Genomic DNA, 22,265 nt, shown 5'->3' with positions numbered 1-22,265 from the left:
CAGCTGGACACAGGCCGATCCCTCGCAACTAATCATAGGCCGTACCTTTGCGATTGGGCGCTGGCCCTACAGCCGAGGTCGCACATTAGTGAGCGACTTGCAGTTAGGTGTTAGCCTTGCAATTAACTCATGGACGCACTGCAGAACAAGAGCCTGTGCCTGACATTTTGCCTGCACACTTTGCAGTAGCTGTGGATGCTGTATCAGTTAAGATCAACCACTTGAGATCAAATGTCGGGATGCACAAACTCACTGAGAACTGGTTTGTATTGTTAAAACAAAAAAGGCTGAGGATTTTCTGGGACTATTTTTATTTAACCTTTTCCATTTCTTCATCCTGCTTCTTGCTTCGCCCACCATCACGGTCGACAAATGACCACAGCCATCTCTGCGATATCTTGAACCGTCGCCTCGCTCAAGTCCGTATACTTCGCCTTGCTGGCAGCTGAGAAAATAAAAAGCATTGAGTTTAGACATAAAATTACAGTCAACAACGTTTATTGAACTCGCAACAACTCTCTACCAGTCTGACATACTCAGTAATTTGATATAGACAGACACAATGTTTACTAACAAGCCCGCGTTTGCCCACACCAGGTGTGGGCACTGCGCACGCGCAGCAACCGAATTCGAGTGAACTGAGGCTTCTGCGCATGCGCAGTGCCGTCGACAGCACCACCGCAGCTGCGTGACGTCAGGGAGGCGTGTGTGTCTATAAAAGTTTTGATGATTTTGACAACAAACAAGAACGCCACATTTAGGAAAGCTGTTTGCTCTCAAAGGAGCGTCTGTATGTCATGAGGGACGCGTCACGCGGATAGTCAGTGGCCGTTTCTTCATTTTTTAAGGTCTCACCCGCTCACCCTCTCCCCACACCCTTTACAGAAGAGAATTTTTTCTTCTCTTCCGGGTGGTCGACACGGCCTCTTGAAAGAGAAAAGCCAGCTTGCTCTACAAGCTGGCTTTTTTATTTCAAGCGGCCTCATTGCCAGCAGGCGCACTGGGGGAAAGCCAGCTCTGCAAGCTGGCTTTCCCTCAAGGGCTTGTCTGCATTGAGTGAAAGCCAGCTTGCAGAGCAAAACGGCGCTCTTGGTAGTTCAATCTACACATGGGTAGCATGCGACGTCATTCAAAAAGCGCTACGATGACCACCAGGGAGGAGGGCAAGAAGAAGCTCGCCTCTTATCAGGGCCCCCTTTTGTGCCTCCCAAATCCGGTTCTACTCTACCACACACCAATTAGTCTCAGCTTCTCACTTGTGGGAATAAGATGCAGAAAATTGGTTACTAAGTAGTTGCCAGGTCATTACTCACTCAGAAATTCTAGTTTTGCAGGCACCTCCTCTCTTCTTCCCCCCCCCCCCCTAAAGCATTTTGACCTGCTTCAAATATGCTGACACATAGGCCAGCACAAAGCAGACAGACCACGAGTGCTGCATCAGCATTCGGCTGGGGCTCGTGTTCTCACTGATCAGACCAAGAACTAGAGATGAAGCAAACATTTTCCAAACCTGAGGTCTGAAGAATTCAAAGATGCTAAACCTTTCTAACTTTGGCACTAACAAATATAACACTGAACCTATCATGTCAAAAAATTCGGCTATTTTAGTCATTATTTCTCTACAGATTTGTCGAACTTCGAACCCGTGAAGTCCAAAAGTTTGACGAAGCTTAAACTTTTGATCTGAGGAACTTCTAACGAAACAGGATTCAATCGGTACCTACATGTTCAGAACACATAGCAACTGCTTCAACGCTTGAACCACGCTTGAACTGTGCAGATAACAATTGCTGTCGCAGGAGACTGACTCACAGCTCAAAGAGGCAAGCTAAGTGGCCGAGTGCCGACCTGCCCAGCAAATGCAGCAAGCTATCTGGTGGTAGCAACAGCTGTACCCATCTCTGTTTTCCGCAAGCTTTGTTTAAACTCAGTTAAACAGAGCTCACACATCAGAAAATTAAGAAATCACTCGAAACTGAAACTGGGACCCTCGTGCGATTTGAAGACTTCTAACTTTACAAACTTATACTTGGAACAAAACTCTTAATCTTCGAATAATTCTAACTTAAACCAAGAAATTTCAAATCTTCAAATATTTTTAGAATCAAAATTGCAAAAAAGAAAGAGGAAACTGTTGAACTCTACTTTTATCAACATCGAAAGCAACTTTGTAAATTCAAACCATGGCAATGTTCGAAAGTTGTTCACTTTGCAACCCTTTCTAACTCTACCAAGGACCCTGCCGAATGCAGATGCGGCACTCGTGTTCAATTTGTGCACTGCAGTGGCCTACCTATGCACTGTCAAATTTGAAGCATGCAGGCCTTGAGATTTCAGATGTTGTCTAGACCCCCTGGTGGCAATCAGTTCATCAAAGAATGTCTCACCGACAAATTGCTTTGTCGATGAAGACTGTCTGTTTCAGCAACACATCTTGCCACATTTCATAGATAGCTTCCTTTTCATGACAGCCTTGAAATTGATTTTTGTTAACATGAATATCGCCAGACCTCTTTAGGATCGAAGCTCGGCCAACAGCGCCCCATATCCGCCCTTTTGATTGCTAGCATAGCTTTCTAAAAAGGCTCACTGCAAGTTCAAGCCCAAGAATAGATTTATTTTCCCCTTGCAAAGCAAGGGGTGACTGCACAAAGTGCGGCATGTTTGGAATTGTAGCTTGCTATCACGGTGCCAATCAAACATCGCAACAGTTAAGGTTGCGTAATGAGTGTTGATAAAATGTGCACTGATGAAAAAGTTGTTTATCAAACATGCATAGATAAAACGATAGCACCATGGGCATCCTGCTGAAATTGCAAGGCATTAATATGAGGTTACTTATGTTGCTTCCTCCAAGAAAAGTTTGAACTAGTAGCTAGCCACGGCTAGCATTCCGCATCGACTGCTATCTGTGGACTGGATGCCGTGAAATTACAAAATTACCTACCTTTGGTGGTGCATGCAGAGTTGCAGAAATTATTAAAAAGCAAGCAACGACATCACACTTCAGCCAATCCCGATCCTCTGTTTACGTGCTCTTTAACAAGCCAAGATGTCATAAATGTTCTCACCCCTTCGGAGAAGTTCCCTGCATCCAGGTTGTGGTAGACGCGGCTCTCTTCAGCCCTGTAGGGAGCAGAAAAAAAAGACGGCCTCAAGTAAGCAGGAGTGCACAAGAGATAAAAACCAAGAGCAAAATTGAATGTGTTCTGAAAGTGGGACCAGCTATATTAGCTTGAGATATTTCATAATGAGCCCGAACTAACCTGATACATGATAAGCTGGCAGGACTGAACCTGAAGTAGAAGACATTCAAACACGAAAAAAGAGAGATGCTTAGACCGAATCAGAAAGAGTGAAACTGTTTTGTAGATACAGAAAACAATGCTACAAAAACTATAGGTATGTAAGCAGTGTTTTTTACAGTGTAGCCTTTGCAATGGCTCCCTGAAACAAAGGTAGGACTTATGAACTCTTACCCACATTTCTGACACTTCTCTGGCAATCTATTAAAAGGAATGCAGGACTGACGCTCAATTCATGCAGACTGCTTTTGTAATATGCTACCACAAGAATGCGCAACTCTGATGACAAAAATGTTTGGATTGAGGCCACATCTGTGGCCTCAGGCCTAGAGCCTAGAATAGGCCATATTGCTTAACCCAAAGCTACAGCATATCTAAGCACCATGTTCCCAAATGTTCTTGTGTTAGAGGTATGGTGAACAATTAAGGCACTTTTTTTATTTCTTATTTCAGAGTGCCATTTTCCGAGCTATCTAGAACAGCGAACAAAAAGCTCAATCGCATGGTCGTCTGAAATAAAAGCTTTCATAAATTTGTTTTTAGAGCCTTTTCAAAAGTTTGTATCAACACCCGGCCACCATTGCTTGCTCGCATACTCTGAGCATGTAATGGACACGGCAGTTGCGTCAGCGTTCGGCGTGAACTTAGGTCATATTGCAAATGAGCGCTCTGTCAGAGTTCGTCGAGGACTCGGATCCAATCACAGGCTTCGTGATTGGATTCGAGTCCTCGCCGTGTCGATTGTACCACGTAAGTGAAAATAGATTATGTATATAATATTTGAAAGTATGAAAGATTGAGCCCAACAAAGTCAGAAATCAAAGACCACCAACAAGGCATTATAGACTACTGACATTTCTTGGGGACCCCATGGTCAACACCTGTTCACTTCATGGCTGAGAGAACTACCCTGGGTGCAGGCTGGGGACATTTTTGTCTGGAAGCTTCGTTGGACAGCTAGTGCACTAGTACCCAGTTACACGGGCGCTCTCAGCTGCCATTGAGTCCAACGACAGTCGAGTCCATCGCGATAAGCCAAAGTTACACGGCAGCGCCAACCGTCATTGAGCCGCTAATGATAGTTGAGTTCGACTGAGCTCCCCCACCTCAGTTCAACCGAACGGACTTCCCCAACGGAGGTAAATTGGCACCTGTTCGCGGGACCGCTGCCAGCAACCATTGTTTGTGAGGCACTTACTGTTTCGAAATGCAGGGGGAGGCGTCTAGAAAGAATCGCAGCAGCAAAATTTTCGGGAAGGAATACATTTAGGCGTCCGAGCTGCCAATAATAGCATCCCGGCTAGCCGGCAAGATTCCAAACGAGCAAAAATGGCGGAGGAACCTGCTGCATAAATAGACAAATAGTAGTGGGGCACCCATCATAGCGGGCAATAGCTTGCACCACCTAGCCTAAAATATGTGCAACCTAGCCCCGAATCTGCTTTGGTACTCGTGTAAATGCCGCTAAAAAGCAACAAGGTATCAAACATATAGTACGATCTACTTAAAATAAATAAAACGTGTGTCTCCGAGTAAATAACTATAAAAATTAGACTGATCACACGGCACAAGAACCAGTTTCGTGCTAGCTTTAACTGGGTTCTAGAGAGTTGAGTTGAGTTCAGTCAAAGTTGAGGCTGATAAATGTCGTAGACTCAAGGATAGTTGAAAGTGTATGTGTAACTAGGCTAACTAGGGGACTGGCTTGCAAGGTTTCAAGGACAAGCAATTCTAACTGATGTGGTACAGTCTGCAGCAATATGAAATACCCACTCATAGCGCATGGCCGAGGCGGTGGCCGAAAGGGGCGCAGTACATGATTCGGACAGTTCCATGTTGCTCAGAGGGGAGGCTCGCTCAAGGCTGAACCACTGTTGGTTGTTTCGGGCACTGCACAAAATTTTCCATCCAGAATTAAATGTTGCTAACTGACAGCTCTCAGCTGTCTGTATACATCTTTCGTGCTTTCATTCTTTCAATTTTAACTACTGAATTTTACAATGTGCGTGCACTAACCAGACTGACCGACACTCAGTGATAAATCAAGATCAAAGAGCGAGGAAAACGAAGGTGGGAAAGGAGAAAACAGATGGGGTGTTGAAGGTGAGAGGACAAGAACCTCTTCTACCTTCAGTCTGCTTTCTCCTATCCAGCCTTCGTTTCCCTTGCCCTTTGTTACTGACCTGTTACTGACTATAACTATTTAGCAATTTTACAATTGCATAAGGAGCTAAAGTTATTCATGCAAGTTTTGATTCACATTGAATAATAATTTATAATGAACAGCCTTATACCGGGACACACTCTTTCTCTTGAGGCATCGTTCGAAGAGTCGCTGTCCATATGGCCAGCAGGCCTCCTCGCCCTTTCCTGTCTTGGGGCTACATCCGGTCCGTCAGTCCAAATTGGGTGCTCAGCCAGCTGCGACCAGATGGTCTGAAGCGTGCTGCAGTGTGGCTGCATGAGAAACGATCATCTCAATTATACGCTCAATTAAAAAAAAAATCGCCAACCTAATGTAGGAGTGAAGAATCTTCACTGGGTCATTCGACCAAGTCAGTGTAATCTGTTCTTTCTCTAAAATTGCATTGAGGACCTGCTGCTTTTGCTTGTAAGGTGGCCAGTAGGAGACGACTTGCTCTAGCTTCCTCACCAGCCAACACTCCGAGACGACGTATGCGCTCCCTTCATCTAAAGTGCATGACGTGGTAGCTATAGAGAAAAAGTGTGGAATATGCATTCTACCAGAATATTAGAACCTATTTTAGACAACTTGGGCAATGTTGGGGGCCCCGCCAGCAACCACTAACAAACCACTGCCAGATTTGTTTATTTTTGGATAGAGAAATCCGCTAAACAAATTTTTAAAAAAGGTACTTACAAATGCAGATTTCTGATACAAGCATAATGCACTAAACTCACAAAAAACTGTAGCAGAGATCCAAAATAAATACATCTAGCAAAACAGGCACGTCTAACTTTCAGCGAGATGCAAAACGTCTGCACTTGACCCGCAGCGCGTGACATCTTTTCGCCGCACGATTTGAAAAAGGAGCTCACTGTCACTCACGAGACGCGACCACAGACTGAACATGAATACGCTACACTTAGGAGCGAAGCAAGAGGTCTGTTTAGGGCATAGGTTCATGATGATGTTGTTCAATTGATGTCGTGATGCTTCTGCTATCTATTTCAAGCCAAAATAAGAAGTCTTTAGCCACTTCACTGTCAGCCCCTGTTAATGTTGACACAGCAAGGCTGGGGTGCAAAGACCAGGCACCTAGCCAGGGGGGGGAGGACCATGGGGCCCCCCCGCAATCTTCCATTTTCCTGGGACCTCCTCCCCCTCATACAGCATCTTGTCATGGGCGGGCGTGCTCCTCCTCTCCTGCTCCTCCTCCTCCCTTTCCCCTCCCCTCCCCTCCCCTCCCCTCCCCTCCCCTCCCCTCCCCTCCCCCCCCCCCCCAAAAAAAAAAAAAAATCCTGGCTACGTGCCAAGCAAAGGCCCCTGTCGAAACTTCACTGCCCAACTACTCAGCTGCTTTGTTGTAACGCAAATGAACTTCTGCACGAGAAACACCAATCGAAAGTTAGACATGATGATTGAAAACCTGAGACTGTGGTTAAAAAATGGAAGAGATGCTCTCTGTCACTTTGTCTTTCTACTATGGTGCCTGGAACGCGTCTCCGACTGGTGTGTTTACCGTGTCCAAAAAAGTGGTCCCTCGATTTCCGCCTGATGACGTCATAAAAGTGTCATGCTGTCGCTGGTCGCGAACCTGGTGGCGTCCCAATAGTTGTGGTGTATGTGGCGACGCCTGTTCTGCTGCAGGTCGCTCTCCACTGTGACAGTCCACGGAAGCTACAGCAGCTGCAAGTTAGGACGCCGTGACGACAGCGACACTCGCGTTCGCTTGTGCTTTTCGCCAGCATTTCTATGGCCAACCGCCAGGATCGCGACAGTCAACAGCATGACACTCTGGCTTCTGTGACGTCATCTGTTGCCACTTCGGGACCACTTTTCATGTATGGGCGGGATAGGACGCTAAACACACCAGTCGTAGACGCGATTCAGGCACCATACATTCTACATCACGTTTTTCCGTTTTCCAACCCCAGACTCAGGTTTTCAATCGTCATGTATAACTTACACCAGCTCGCCCGCACTTTAACCGTTTTTTCATTGAAAGTTGGAAATGAACGAACTTCTGGGCGAGATCGAAACAATCGAAAGCTAACATTTTTGTAACGAGCAGCTGCAGACTGCCTCCATTATTCACTCAAATGGCGTTGTTCGCTAAAACGTCATTCACGCATATGATATAATCAATTACCAGTAAAAAATCAATTATAAAAAAAAACATGAGTAAAATATTAATTATTAAAAAAAATCAATTATCGGTTTAAATAAAATATATTTATTTTCAGCGATAATTGTCAAAAATAAAATGTGTAAATATCGCAAAAAGCTATCAATTACCACTAAAAAATCAATTATAAAAAAGAGCACTATCACTAAAACATTAAGTATAAAAAAAAAAATCAATTATCGGTGGAAACATATAATAAAATATATATTCATTTTCAGCGATAATTGTCTAAAAGAAAATGTGCAAATATCGCAAAAAGCTTGACCAAAAACAAAAAAAAAAAAAGTTTACCCACTGAGGATCGAACCCGGAACTTCTGCGTGAGAAGCGGACACTCTACCACTGAGCTACTGCCGGCTCGTATATTTCTACTCTTACAATTCGTGTTATACAAGAAACAACATGCCAGTTCGGCGTTCGCGACAGTTTTTCTTCGTAGGTTTGTCATGACGGTTGCCGGCAAAATCCCCACTTCCCATTAACAATCATACAATCAGCAGAATCTAAAAAGTGCACAAGAGCCGCTAACATGCCGCTGACATGCCGCCGACCGCCTGATTTTGCAATGACAAGCCAGTGGCCCGAGCTTCCCCGACCTTGCCAACCAAGCGGGCCGCGACGACAGCGTCATCATGCTCGCACGAACGGACGGGGCCGCCTTTCCGAAGCACCGCTAATGCAGAGCTTGTCAACTGAGCCGTTACTACTAACCCTATGCCCATTGTGTTCCAATCACTTTGCAAAACAAAACACCGAGTAGAAAATGGACTTACTCGTTGATCAGCGTATTCATGGCCTCTTGTCTCTGGACGCCGCCGCGTGCTATCTTGGGTGGCTTGAAATGTGCACAAACCGATAACAAAGCTTCTCAAATCGTCGAACCTTGAACGCCTTGAACCGCTTGAAGTTGAACTAGGCCTGATGAGTCCACCATCAGCCAGCTGCAACGGCCATTGCACCGGCATCAGCGCGACACGATCGAGTGGATGGGTGAATAATAAAATTATACGTTCTATTTTTGCAATGGGAGGTAGTTCGCGCCACCTGGCGGACAACTATCACCGCGCAGGGAATCTAGTCAGATTTTCGGGGATTAGGACGAACATGAATATATTTTAATTAAAGCACCCGTCACTTCTCTTTTATGCAACCCTACGCAGTCGGTGTACAGGGTCGTGGGTATGCATAAACAAGTAATGGCGGAACTGGCGGAACTTGCTGGGACGAGATCACTTCCGGTTCACCTGCTTCATCTGTATGTTTGCTCGGTGAGCTGGGGCCCCAAATTCGTGAAACACAAAGTTCGGTCCGAAAGTTCGCGGAGCGCGCCGATTGGATGTTGGCGACAAAAGCTCCAAGTCATCGTCGTGATTGTCCAATCGGTGCGCTCCCTCAACTTCGGCCCCAACTTCGTGTTTCACGAGTTTAGGGCCCCAGGAATGAGCAGCGCGCCTTTTTTTCTTTTTTTTTTAGTTTTTCTCGTTGGAAAATTGGAAAAGGTATGTCAAAGACCGCACAATTGACCTTGGACCGGACCTAAGATCCCTAAGATAGATCGGTGTATGTTTCTGGACCTTACGGAGCCAAGAAGAAGCACCGCATCTCGTTTTATTTGGCCTCCGTAGCCAAAGTTACGTAACCCTATGTGACGGGTCAGTGGAAATCTGTGTACACGTGAGACATTCAACGAAGTTAGACGCCCACAAATCAACCGAGGCATCGGCATGTGATTGTTTTGTGTTTTTCGTGCACGGGAGAGCGTGTGTGAGAACTGCATCGCATCGTCAACTGCGCGACGTCGCGGTGAGTGTTCGAGCTGGGCAAAGCGAGACTACGCTACGCCTGTCGGACGTAGTTGAAGGAAGGTGCGCAGGATTGTGCAACTGGTGCTCGATCGTGCCGTGGAAGAAGAAGCGGTGCGTTTTCGACGACGTGTATAGATATCGTGATCGGGACAAAGCCGTCGCACTGTGTATAGTACGATTGTGCCGTTCATTCCCCTCAAAAAGCTAGCGGCGTGTTTTCGACGACGAGTGGAGGTCTCGTGATTGTGACAACGTCGGCCTACCACGGCGGGAAGTGTGATTCGTTCGATAAAGTTCTTTCGTTGTCTCGAAGAGTCGGATACGTGTTTTCCTCCATTTTTTCACCCAATATTTTTAACCATGGCTTAGTTAGGAGAGCTTTTTTTTTGTTTGTTCGATTTTCGCTCTGCACGCGCTGCCATTAGCCCAATGTGCTTCTTTTGTAGCCATTTGACGACGTCCTTACTGCTACCAGTCACCTTGAGGTTTCCTCAGGTGGAGAGAGACCCGACTTCTGACCGTGATTTCACCCAATATGTTGTGACTGTAGCTGATATAATTTGGTTTTTAAGTGATAGAACTTTTCTGTTATATTTGATATAGCAATACTGCCAGCCAGGTTTTGGTTATGAAATACATGTGCTTATTGTGTGTTTGTTTTCATTTTTTCTTGTTTTATCTTGGCCAGAAATCTGTGACTAAAGAAAAGCTGTTGTTATGAAGAATTTTGTAATTGGCAAAAGAATACCAGAGAAAGCTTTTTTTCATATTCTGGTTCATTTTTGTTGTGTACAACAAGTCCAGAATTCACTGCTCTGTTAAAGGCACAGTCATTTTTTAATGTTTTCGCATTTTGTACATATAATTTGTGTTTAAATAATAAAATATAATTTTTATCCAAATTAAGTTTTCTGAGCCAATTTTATAGTATGGAACGCGCCACGGCCTGGATTCCTCAAGTGTTAATCCCTTCTCCCAGTCTTACCTGGCCTGGGCAAACATGTAGCCACCTACATGTGACCAGACTTAATATTTGCAGAACAAGCGGAAGTCATTGCTTACCTAGCCTGTGGCTTGTATACTGTATTGTAATGGGCAATGTAATGCCAGAGAGGATTGGTGGTCCTGAATAAAAGCAGCACTCTGCATACCCATGTTCTATGGGACACTTTTTTTCTTTTGTTGACCAATTTGAAACAAGCCAAATAGGGTGACCATCTTTCGGATTGGTGGCCTGGGATAAAAGGAGCGGTCAGTACCCAGTCTTCTACCAGACAATTTTTTTTCATCATTGAATAAGTTACCGCCAGTCAACACTGGTCGGACATGTGCTGAGGATGTTTTTAGGACTGGTGGCCGGGGATAAAAAGTGTGGTCAGTAGCCAGGCTTCTACTGAACACTTTTTTGTCTGCGTTGACCAAGTTGCTGCCGGTCAACATTGGCCGAAAGGTGCTGAGGACATTTTTAGTACTGGTGGCCGGGGATGAAAAGAGTAGTGAGTCCCAGGCCTCTACCGGACACTTTTTTGTCTTCGTTGACCAGGTTGCTGCCAGTCAACATTGACCAGACAGATGCTGAGGATGTTTTTAGGACTGGTGGCCGGGGATGAAAAGAGTAGTGAGTCCCAGGCTTCTACCGGACACTTTTTTGTCTTCGTTGACCAGGTTGCTGCCAGTCAACATTGACCGAACAGGTGCTGAGGATGTTTTTAGGACTGGTGGCCGGGGATGAAAAGAGTAGTGAGTCCCAGGCTTCTACCGGACACTTTTTTGTCTTCGTTGACCAGGTTGCTGCCAGTCAACATTGACCGGACAGGTGCTGAGGATATTTTTAGGACTGGTGGCCGGGGATGAAAAGAGTAGTGAGTCCCAGGCTTCTACCGGACACTTTTTTGTCTTCGTTGACCAGGTTGCTGCCAGTCAACATTGACCGGACAGGTGCTGAGGATATTATTAGGACTGGTGGCCGGGGATGAAAAGAGTGATCAGTACTCTGTCTTCTACCGGGCACTTTTTTGTCTACATTGACCAAGTTCATGCCGGTGAACATTGGCCGGATGAGTACTGGTCACCTTTTTGAGGCGGGTGACCAGGGAGGAAACAAAGACTTGGTGGCCAAGCCCTTCCCGAACATAATTTGGTGATTGGTTGCCAATGGAAAAACTAAGACTCTGTGGCCGGGGACTTAATAGTGATCTTTTGGGGACCTTTGGCCAGCTGCTTTCCAGTGGCCGGGCTGGCCAGGCAGGTGCCGAGCAAAAATCAGGCATTGGCCAGTGTCGGGCCAAAATTTTGTGCTGCCTGGGTATATTCCTCAGATTAATATTTAAAAAAAAACAGTCACTATATATATTTTTTTTTAATTGTGTAACAAAATATTTGGCCAAATTCACTTCCGACTATTTGCTTTTTGTCATCATTGGGCCGCATAAAAATTACGACTTGAGGCGCGGGTGATTTTTGAATACCTCGTAAAGCTACCGTGCATCACGCGAAGGGGCCGCGGCGCTCGTCAATCAGATAATCAATCAATCTTTATTTGCACAAGAAAGAAGAACACGGGAAGCGTGCGCGGCTGGGTGAAGGATCATAAAACCCGTACGCTGAAGCGCCTCCAAGCTCCCCATGAGCAACTTATTAATTAAGAAACATGCACAAAACAACATTTTAACCGCAACGCCCAGCGGCCTTACAAGGCACGGGCATAGTGTTCGACCTCCCACGCGAAAACAGCCGATCAAAGCTACGTGCGTGCGTACTCTTCATTTCTTCTACATCGCCATAGAAAGTTATCTCGGATTAAAGAAAGCCTTTTCTCCTAGCTAATCCATGCGGACAACTTTTCTTTTTTTTCAGTTGTGAATTGTAGAGAAGAAATGTCGTAAATCCCACCAAATGCCTTTACAAACCAAATTGATCAAATATAATAAAAATATAAAAAAAGTAAGTTTTCACGGGTAATCGAACCCGAGACCGCCGCGTATGAGGCACACGTCTTACCACTACGGCACCCCGTCGTTTTGAAATAAGCGCTATAACAGGGGCTTATGTTGACGGCAGACGCGCGCCTGTGAGTCACAATGCGGGAAGCCGGATCTGGGGTCTGGTACCTTTTGAATAGGTAGCTTTTTTTTTTTTTTTCGAATACGGGAAAATTACCACATTTAGTTTCACTTTTTGGTAAGAGATAGATGCCTCAGCGGGCTCGAAATATTATTTCTTGAATGCAATGCTGGTGCGTACGAAGCAACATGCTTGTAACATAATTTCTTGATGACAGGTTTACAGGTAAATTTCGGTTCCAAATTCGTTGAGTATATATACTCCCAGTGGTCCACGTAGGTTATCAGTGTGTAGGGCGTGTGAGTGGAGTATGTTGTTACTGTTGTACGTGCCTGTGTGTGTTCGTATGTATACATGTATTTGCGTCGGAGGGAGGCTGTGTTGTGTGTACCACGGCGCAATGCTGCTGCCTTATTAGGCCTAATATTTCCTTTTCCTCAAATCGATGATGATGCTGATGTTTGTGGAAGCGCCATCTGGTGTTGGCGCTAGAAAACACTAGGTGGCGCAGGTCACCGCTCGTTTCACAGCGTTCAGTGCTTCGTATTTATCCATTCATTTGAAATGGAAACAATCATAGAAAGTGTATCATCGGCTCGATCGCTTGTTATCGCGTCCCATTGACTGATAAGCGCCCTCCGTGCGCTAAAAGCTAGTGAATACATACGAACGAGTGGATATCTCAACGAGAAAGGTGATCAAACGCGTTATAAAAGCGTGGTTGCATCGGTTTGTCCACCGCATGTCTCCGAGTCTCGTCGTCGCTTCCGGCCCCTTACGGCATCCAGTTGGTATGCTTAATAACGTCTGCATCGCACTGTGTACGGTGCCGGTGCTTGGAGAAGGATGTTTGGGGTCGTCGAATAGGAATACGCGCCTTGTGCCTTGCTTTCGCAAAGCCACGTGAGCCGTGCACCTCGTTACAACTGCCCGTCACTCGCCTCGCACCCGCCGACCGCCATGTTGGTTTAGGGGAGGAAATTTTCTCCTTTGCCGAAAGGCGCGAATTTTCTCCCTGAGCAGAGCAATATATGGGACATTTCTGTTTGGCCTTTTAAGGAGAAAGCACCACTCCGTTTTTTCTTAGAGTGAGTGGAGCAATGGGCCAAGAGATGCTGTACGTCTGCGAAGCAAATTGGTATCTTTTATTCACCAAACGTTCCACTTGTTTTCTTTTTTTTTGTTTTTTTTTCTAGCTTTAAACTATGATCGGCTGCCATTTGACGAAGATAACGTTACTCTTGAACCCTTCTAAAAAAACCGCCCCCTCCCATAATCAGGCTCCATTCAAAGGATTTCTTTAGAAACAAAGAAATTACGCAGGGGTGGCGAGTTCCGATTTATTTTTATAAATATTGTTGCAAACCAATCCAGAGTAACTTCGTATCCTCAATCAGGCGGCACATCATTCCACAATGGTTGGAACATGTCGGTCTTCATCCCCTCAGTCCTTGGCGGTTGTCTTCCCGCTGCAAACTTTTGTGGCAGTGCCGGGATTGTCCGACTCTCGATCTCCTGCTGAAGCGCACGGCCAGTCGATCGACGAAGCTCCCCATGTTGATGTGGCTCGACCTCACCGTCCCAGAAAGGCTGCGGCCAGGCAGCTTCTCGGGCTCTTTGCAGCACCGGCACATGAACTGGCGGAAGTATATGTGGAACCTGAACGGGAAGACGGAGCTCTTCAAAGTGTAACGACATATATTCATGTACTAGAGTCATCGACAGCCTAAGAAACGTATTACGGGTAGTATAATGTTCACGCTTATTGCGTTTGACTTGTTATCCTGCGTTCTAATTGGCTTAAGACGCAAGCTCGTTGGCTACGACCAAAGTACACTAAAATAGATTTGGAATACAAATACTGGTATACATGACGAAGACAGCCAAAATACTAATACTGAAATACAACTGTATGAAAGTATCCCGATACATATCAGAAATACCTTTGAAAAATAGAAAATATTTTGATATACAAATACAGGGATACATTTTGCCAGGGCAATAATAATCACATACATTTGCTCACATACTCACATACACTATTGTTACACATTATATTTTTATATCAAAGCAACACAAAACCAAAGTAAATATACGACCTTTCTGCTACACTCGCCCGCATATAAGAAGTAGATTTCTAAAAATAGCTCATCGGCCATCCGCCGCTGATTTGTGCAAAGCGTTATGCCAGCGACCAAGATTATTTGTTCCACAAGTGTCAATGAACGCGGGTTCATATTAAAACGAACGAAGACTGCTTTCTCATAAAAAAAATTTTAAACCATGCATATAACATTTATTCGGTTTCGTATCTATAAAACCTCACTTGGAGGTGATTATACATAGGCTTTGTTGGCATGGTTTGCACTTCTAAGGTGAAAAACGAGTCCTCCCGTGAAAACGCGAACTCATACAAATCGTGAGGAAGAGGTTGAAGTTCGACTTGGGCGACATCGAGCTCGAATATATTATCAGATAAAATTGCCATTTTTTTTTTTTAGCATAGAGCTGTTGGATTCAGCGGGTTTTCATCAGGTTGTAAATGCGCTCCACAAAAATGCAGTGCCGTTTTTCCTTAGATATATCGCACGCCTTTGAGGCAATGTTACATGAACCTGAAAACCCAAATACTCCCGCAAGGGCAGTATTATATAAAGGAGGGCGAAATTATTTTCTAAGAAAATAAAATTGCTATACAGGACATAAGGCATATTAACCTGCAACTATATAATGTATCATATTGACTCCCACGGTTCGGCAGAAATGCTCTCAAAATATCTGAAAATGCAAATAGTGGGATATATGGCAAAACCAACTAAAATACTGATATTAAAATACATTTATAAAAATGTATAGCTACACAGATTTGAAATGCATTTGAACATATAAAACGAAAATATTTGAAAATACAAATACAAGAATAGATTTTGGTGGGGCTAAAACACAGACGCTAAAATACATTGTTATAAAAACTTTTTTTTTCGTGTTTGGGTGCACCCTTTATAGCATACGAAGAACAGAAATGAAACATGGTATAGAATACGAGATTTTGTTTTTAAACCAGCAAGCAATTGCATTTTGCAAAGTATTAATGGGGCACTAAAAAGGATTCTGAGATTGTCTACTCTTGGTCATAACTGATTCTACGGGTCCTAAGCATCACGCGAAGCCGATTTTTTTTATTAAAAACGTGATAAAATGTCGGAACACATACCTTTCTGAGCGGATCTTTCCGCCCATGAAAGGCGGAGCATACCCCAGCAGCAGCGTCAGCGCGGTGATGATGGGCGGTCGTCGGTCAATCGCAAGCCGCCTCTCTCGGGGAGGCAGAATGCGATTGAGAGGCGACTTGCGATTGGCCGCCAAGGGCCCATTGTCACCGCGCTGACGCCGCTGCTAGGGTATACTCCCCCTTTCACGACCGGAAAAATCCGCTCAGAAAGGTGTGTGTTCCGACATTTTATCACGTTTTTAATAAAAAAAATAGGCGCCGCGTGATGGTCATTTTTGGAAATTTTGGATGCCTAGGCGCGTAGAATCAGTTATGATCAAGAACAGACGATCGTAGAATCCTCTTCAATGCCCCGTTAAGTGAAGGAAGCCATTTGTTTCACCCTGGTTCTACCGCGGTTTTATTTAGACCTCTCTTATCTTTCTTAAACAATATAACGGGGATATCTAAATCAGTTTTCTGTCCTTCCAAATAACCTTTAGATGTCACTATGATTATGTCCAACCCGGACGCCTCTTTCAGCCGTGACATTATAGAGTAACAATGAAGTGAAGTTCAAGTAACCCGAATCCTTTTATCCATGCGTTGGGAGTGCCAACAGAACATTCAAGTTTTAGAATCGACTGGAATGTTCCACCACCTAAATTGTGGCGACATATTTGTTAACATTCGCACAATAAAGAAGGAGTCATGAGCTGTCAGAGACCCAAACCGTCCCTGACGAAACTTTGTCTTGGCCCTCTTTGTGGAGGTCAACAGTTATTTCAATATTGTAAAAAAACATGCCGGCCCCAAGAGTACAGCAATACCAAAAGTACACCCGAGAACGTATTTCGGTACATAAATACAAAATACAACTGAAAAAATGTATCGCGATACAGAACTTTAAATAGATAATGTATTTCCGAAATACTATCGCGATACACTTGTATCGCAATACTGCCCAGGCTTGATATTGAGTTCGTCGAAACTTTGTCAAATACATCCTGATGACACTCTTCGTTAAATTCACATATGCTAAAGCGGGCGTCCTTAAACGGTGTTATTTTTTTTATTTAGAACTAAAACACTGTAATTCCATTGTGATTCTTTGCACTTATGCCATTCGAAATTGAAACGGCATTAGGATGTTATGAGCAAAATAATTTGCTATAAATATCATCCTCCTTGGCCGCCAACTTATGGTCACCACCATTGTAATTCTGAAGCTCGATTCTTTATAGCAAGCTTGCTTTCAAAATGTTTTCAACCTCTTCACCGTCCCATCCTCATCGTGATTACACGGTTCATTTGTACAAAACCATTTTATCATCATTAGAAGCGGCGGGGCAGGCCTTCAAGATAATGGCGATTTGCATTTCTGCGGCGCCGAGGCTCGTATAAGTAAAAATAAATATATCATATCATATCATAACATATCATATCATATCACTATTTATAGATCAAGCAATTGCGGAACCTGTAAAGTCACGGTGCAAAGGACAAGTCGTATGTGATTGGTTGTTGACGACGAAAACGAACTATATAAGAGGAGGTTGTTGAAATAAACGTGTAGCTGAGTTTGAGACCTGTCTGTTTTTTCTGTTACTTCTGCTCTTCAAAAAAAAAAAACCAGTCTCAGGGTAAACGACGAAATGGTAAACAAAACGTGCACGACAACCACCCACAAAACTGTTTGAACGACCGAACCCTTTCATCAATACCCGTAAATTTACTGCCCACGCCATCCTTCATAAAGAAAGGGAAGTTTAGCGGTGCTGCTACTCTGTAAACTTGCTCCGTTCGGGCAGCGCCACCACAAACTATGTAGAAGATGAGCCATTAGACTTCATTCACTTTTCTTGAATCGCTACCCCACGGCTCGTGTTATTATTATTTACAATATCGGGCAATAAGGGTCAGCGCAGCTTGTTCCTGACATGTTAGAATAAATGTGATGGCGTGAAATGAATACTGCTTAAGCGACCGCCAGAAAACCCGGCAAAAATATTTGGGCGAAATAATGTTTTCTAGGCTGTCTCCTCGACTGGCAAGTTATATAGAATGTGACGTCAGCCCACTGGAGAGCTCTAGAAAAAGTTACTGTTGCTTTTGGCAGAACATTCATTTGATGTTTTTTTTTAATCCGTATTATGAGTTAAGAGGAAATAAGAAAAACTAGCTTGCCGGAAAGACTAAATAAAGCCTGTGTATTCCAAAAATACGTTTGGTCTGAGTAGCTCAAAAAACCGCAAGACTTGCTCGAAACGGGGCTCTTTTTTCGGTTAAAATTAAGCTGCGAAAATCATTGCGGCTCATTCTTGTTATGGTTATTGTTTATAGTATGAAGAGAAAACACTCAAAACTATCATTGGCCAAATGTATCCTTAAACGATAGCGGATCGAGAAGTGAACTTGATCAAAAAACAACTCTTATGTTTCACGGCTGTTGCAAAGAAAAACTAAAATACCTGATAAGGCACATAATTGCCGTGGGTAACTGATTGGGTACATCGTAGGCTACTTTTTGACATCAAAATGAAATTTACAAAATCGCACTTTGAATTTTATGAATAGAATCATGTTTAGTTGCGCTCTCTGAGCAACTTAGTAGTTCCATGTTTTCCTGGTTAGAAGATTTTTTAAAACGTCCTGCTCAACGCTCTGAGTGTTTGGCAAGACATGACTTATCTTAACATTCGAACACTCTCTTTTGCAGAAGCATGCCTTGGTTACTTATTCGCGCTTCTTTTTTTTTTTTTTTCTTGATGCGTGCCAACGTGCCTAATTGTGCTTCATTGATAACTTTGCTGAGGGGTTGCCGGCCGAGTGGTCTAGCGCACACCAGCTCGAAGCACGCGGAGTGAAAGCTCGCGCTGCAGAACCCAGGGATGCTGGGTTCGATCCCCACCCCTGCCCGCTTCGATCTGGATGAGCATCGAACCGCCGTGCGGTTATGTATCCCTACTGCGTAGTGCACGCTAAAGACCCCAGGCTAGCAGTCGTAATTCCCTAGCTTAATTACTCATCTACAGTTGGCAACAATGTCGCCATGTACGGGCAGACTAAATTTCTGCTGTATAACAACTACCGACTCATTTCCTTCTTTCTTTCTTTTCTTTTTTTTTTGGGGGGGGGGGGGGGGTTTATACCATTGCTGTCCACATGCAGGTTCCTTTAGCACAATACAACAGCTGTTTCAGAAGCTGGACCTCAATTTCAATATAGATGCAGCAAGAAAAAACCTAAATATCATGTACAAAATAGCCTAGTTTATTTACTTCTTGAAAATATAGGCCTATTTCCCAGCCCACAAACGCAAAAAAACAACATACTAGTAGAGCTTTGCTCGCACTCAAAAAGTAAACATGTTTTATATCATCTTATGCAGAAGCATATGATGAAAGCATAAAGCAATAATGAAATGAAATTAAGCATGTAGCAGTATCTTAATGCGTCGCCTCGCTTGTTCTAAATTATGCATTTCAAGATTAAAATATCAAAACAGGAATGAGGGCAACACTTACCTGCTGTTCATAAAATAGTAGATGATTGGATTGTACATGGCGTGTGACATGGCCAGCCAGTACATGGCCAAGTACACGTGCTGAATGTGGTCGAGGTACGCCACGTGAGGATGATGAAACACGTAGAGGAAGTAGATGTGGTACGGGAGCCAGCAGACGGCAAAGAGAGCCACCACAGTGAACAGCATTCGCACCACCTGTTGAAAGGAAATGCAGCTTATGTTTCTCATTGTTCAACCCGCTGAATTACTACTCGGCACTCTAGCAAATTGGGAGAGGCCGCAGAATTTATTTTGTTATTGTTGAAGAATCGAATTTGGAACAGATATGCCTCAGCTCTCAATGGAAAGACAGTAGTATTCCTAAATAAGAAAGTGCGAAAATTCTAAGCGTGTGCAAGTACTGTCTAGAATTTAATAGCGCAGCGTAATTTATAGCCTTCAGGGTGGAAGAGAGCTCTCCGACATACCGACCTTCGTTGCAGCGCTGAAGCTAAGGATTAAGCTGTGCTGTTTGATTCCAAAAGTAATCCAACACACCAACGAATAACCTATGTCCTGTTTTGTGAAAGTGGATTTACCCAACAAATTAGTGAAGTTTGAAGTTCTAATATATAAAGCATTTAGTTTAAGAATATGTTAAGTTATATATTCTCCAGTTAATCAGTTCCCTTTGTCGCGTGCAAAGCCGTGGATGCCGTCATGGACAACAGTCGATGACAGTTAGGTATGGCATTTACTATCGCGGACACTACTAGCTGAAACAGCACTTCGTTGCTTTTTTTAGTGTATCCGCCAGTTTTCGAGAAAGCTGTCGCTTGAACTGGAAATGGAATGCGAAGTTGAGGTCCCATACCTCGGACAAATTGAAATATAATACGACTTGTGGGGACCGCAGACGTAGAAGACCGGATCGCGACTTTCAGAGCGTATTTTCCCTGGGGGTACATAGTTATTATTTCCGGACAGCTGTGGTTAGGGGGAGGGGGGGGGGGGTGCAGCAAGTATGCTATGAAGTGCATGCATCAACACACCGTAAGGTATTTGAACTCCGCTACCAACAAACTTTCAGGAGTGCGATTTACGTATCTCGACGTAGTCTTTAGAAAAACTCCAGAAATATTTTGGCGAGTCAATGCGGCAGCCGGTCAGTGTTTTGCACTGCAGACCAATTATAATTTTATGAGCACAATTTTCTTGGCCTAGAAAATATATCGAATTCAAGTCCTACATGTAGCAGCTTCAACGTATTATTTTTTTAAGATAGAGGCCAAATACCGCTGTTGCGCAACCTCACTATTGTTCAATACGGTCCAAATGTTCTTGATAACTCTCGCATAATATCGTGTTTGTTCAAATTTGAAGCTAATGGAAAGGCTTTAGCGGGCGTTAGAACGCATAGGTGTAAGCACGCGAAAAATAAGGAAAAGATATTGGCATGAAATACATGTTGACGCTTCCATGGGGAAAGTGCTACTAAATCTGACCCCGAATAAGATCTCCCGGTATTTATATCAAATTTTTGGAATGATTTTAAATTAAAAGATCGAATTTATATACTCATTACGATTGTTGACGCGTCAAATAATATGTCATGCGATCGCATCTTTCTATGAAACATTTAAAAAGGATACCATGTTAAGTAAATAAATTCTCACGCAGGCCTGTTGGCATGCAAGTTCAACAGACAGTTGAAAACCACGAATTTCCGTAAAGTTTCTAGAAATTTTGTGTGGTTGTAGTCTCAATCGATGAATCAATGAAATACCATATAAACGCCATATTACCCCTAGTCAAAAAGTCATATGCACCCATGTGACCTATATATCATAGTAAATGACGAAGGGCTCAAATAGAGAAACAAATTAAACTATGTATTTTTATTAACGGAACTACAATTCTTCCTTACTTCTTTTATTGGCATATATTCGTAACACACAAAACAAATACAGGTATTTTTGCCACATACGTTAAGTTAATATATCGCTACTTTGAAATTTATTTAAGACAGAATAAAACAATAATATTCGTGTGCCATCTGACAGGGAAATTATAATGAACAAATACGGACAGATATCAAAGTCACCTGTGTGTTCGTTTTTGAAAAAATAGCATATAATATTTTATATTACTGTTTTGTATAGTCTTGTCCTATGGGTTATTTTTTTAACAGGAGTTCGATTATTTGTTTCAACTATTTAGTTGTCAGAATTGGATATGCGGGCTTCTTATGGGTAACACCTACACTGTTGCGAAACTCAGCGTCAAAAATGTACTTACTGCTACAGAACCGCGCGACCGTCACACACGTATGCCTGTGTTGTATGTGCCGTACACAAGGCACGTGTACATATTTTGTTTTCTCCTCTTATTCCGTTTCGTTCACTTCGTCATTACCACACGTCATTACCACCCATATATATACAGTACAGTACACGCGTGTATAACGACCGACAACACCAAAAGTTATACACTCATACACTAAAATATGAGAAACAAAAATTGAGAAAATATTAACTTTATACGTTGCTTATCTTCGTGCTACAAATCATTCTTTTTTATTGGCATTTTGTTTTACATTACATGCTGCTACTCCACATACTAATAGTGTTGCAACGCAACTGTAGCGCTGGGTACGCCATTGATTTTCATCCAATGCCAAACCCTTTCGGAACTGTTCTACGTGATACAAATTTTACACACAACAGCATGCGACCTAAGCGCACGGTCGAAATATCAGGCGACAAAACAACAACGCGTTAAAAAGACACCAAAAAAAGTGCCAAAAGAATATAACGTAAAAAACCTCAGCGACGAAGGGGCACAAACTGAAATAGCGCAGTGGCAATATTAGGGTGTCGCGTTAATAGACTGCTTGCCTCATACCAGTTTTAATAAATATCACGGTGAAAGTGATAACGTAATAGAATAAGAATATAATTTCTTCAAATATTTATCGCCTAATATACGCGTGTGTCTGTTAGC

At 43.5% G+C, this 22,265-nt stretch overlaps 1 protein-coding gene across 1 annotated transcript in view; it reads right to left on the bottom strand.

Moving 5' to 3' along the window:
- Positions 1-13,884: 13,884 nt before the first annotated feature.
- The window catches only part of LOC115318058 (tachykinin-like peptides receptor 86C), a 151,223-nt gene continuing 142,842 nt past the window's right edge, over positions 13,885-22,265 (bottom strand). The window contains exons 4-5 of the mRNA XM_040210917.1: positions 19,282-19,478; positions 13,885-14,202 (exon numbers count right to left, since the gene is read on the bottom strand). Of these exons, the coding sequence (XP_040066851.1) occupies positions 13,980-14,202; positions 19,282-19,478 (420 nt within the window). The 3' untranslated portion in view covers positions 13,885-13,979. The remainder of the gene's footprint in view (positions 14,203-19,281; positions 19,479-22,265) is intronic.

Source organism: Ixodes scapularis, unplaced genomic scaffold (genome assembly GCF_016920785.2).
Source record: "Ixodes scapularis isolate PalLabHiFi unplaced genomic scaffold, ASM1692078v2 PGA_scaffold3__209_contigs__length_174095766, whole genome shotgun sequence".
In the NCBI taxonomy this organism is placed as follows: domain Eukaryota; kingdom Metazoa; phylum Arthropoda; class Arachnida; order Ixodida; family Ixodidae; genus Ixodes; species Ixodes scapularis.
This window is presented reverse-complemented; position numbering and strand designations above follow the sequence as displayed.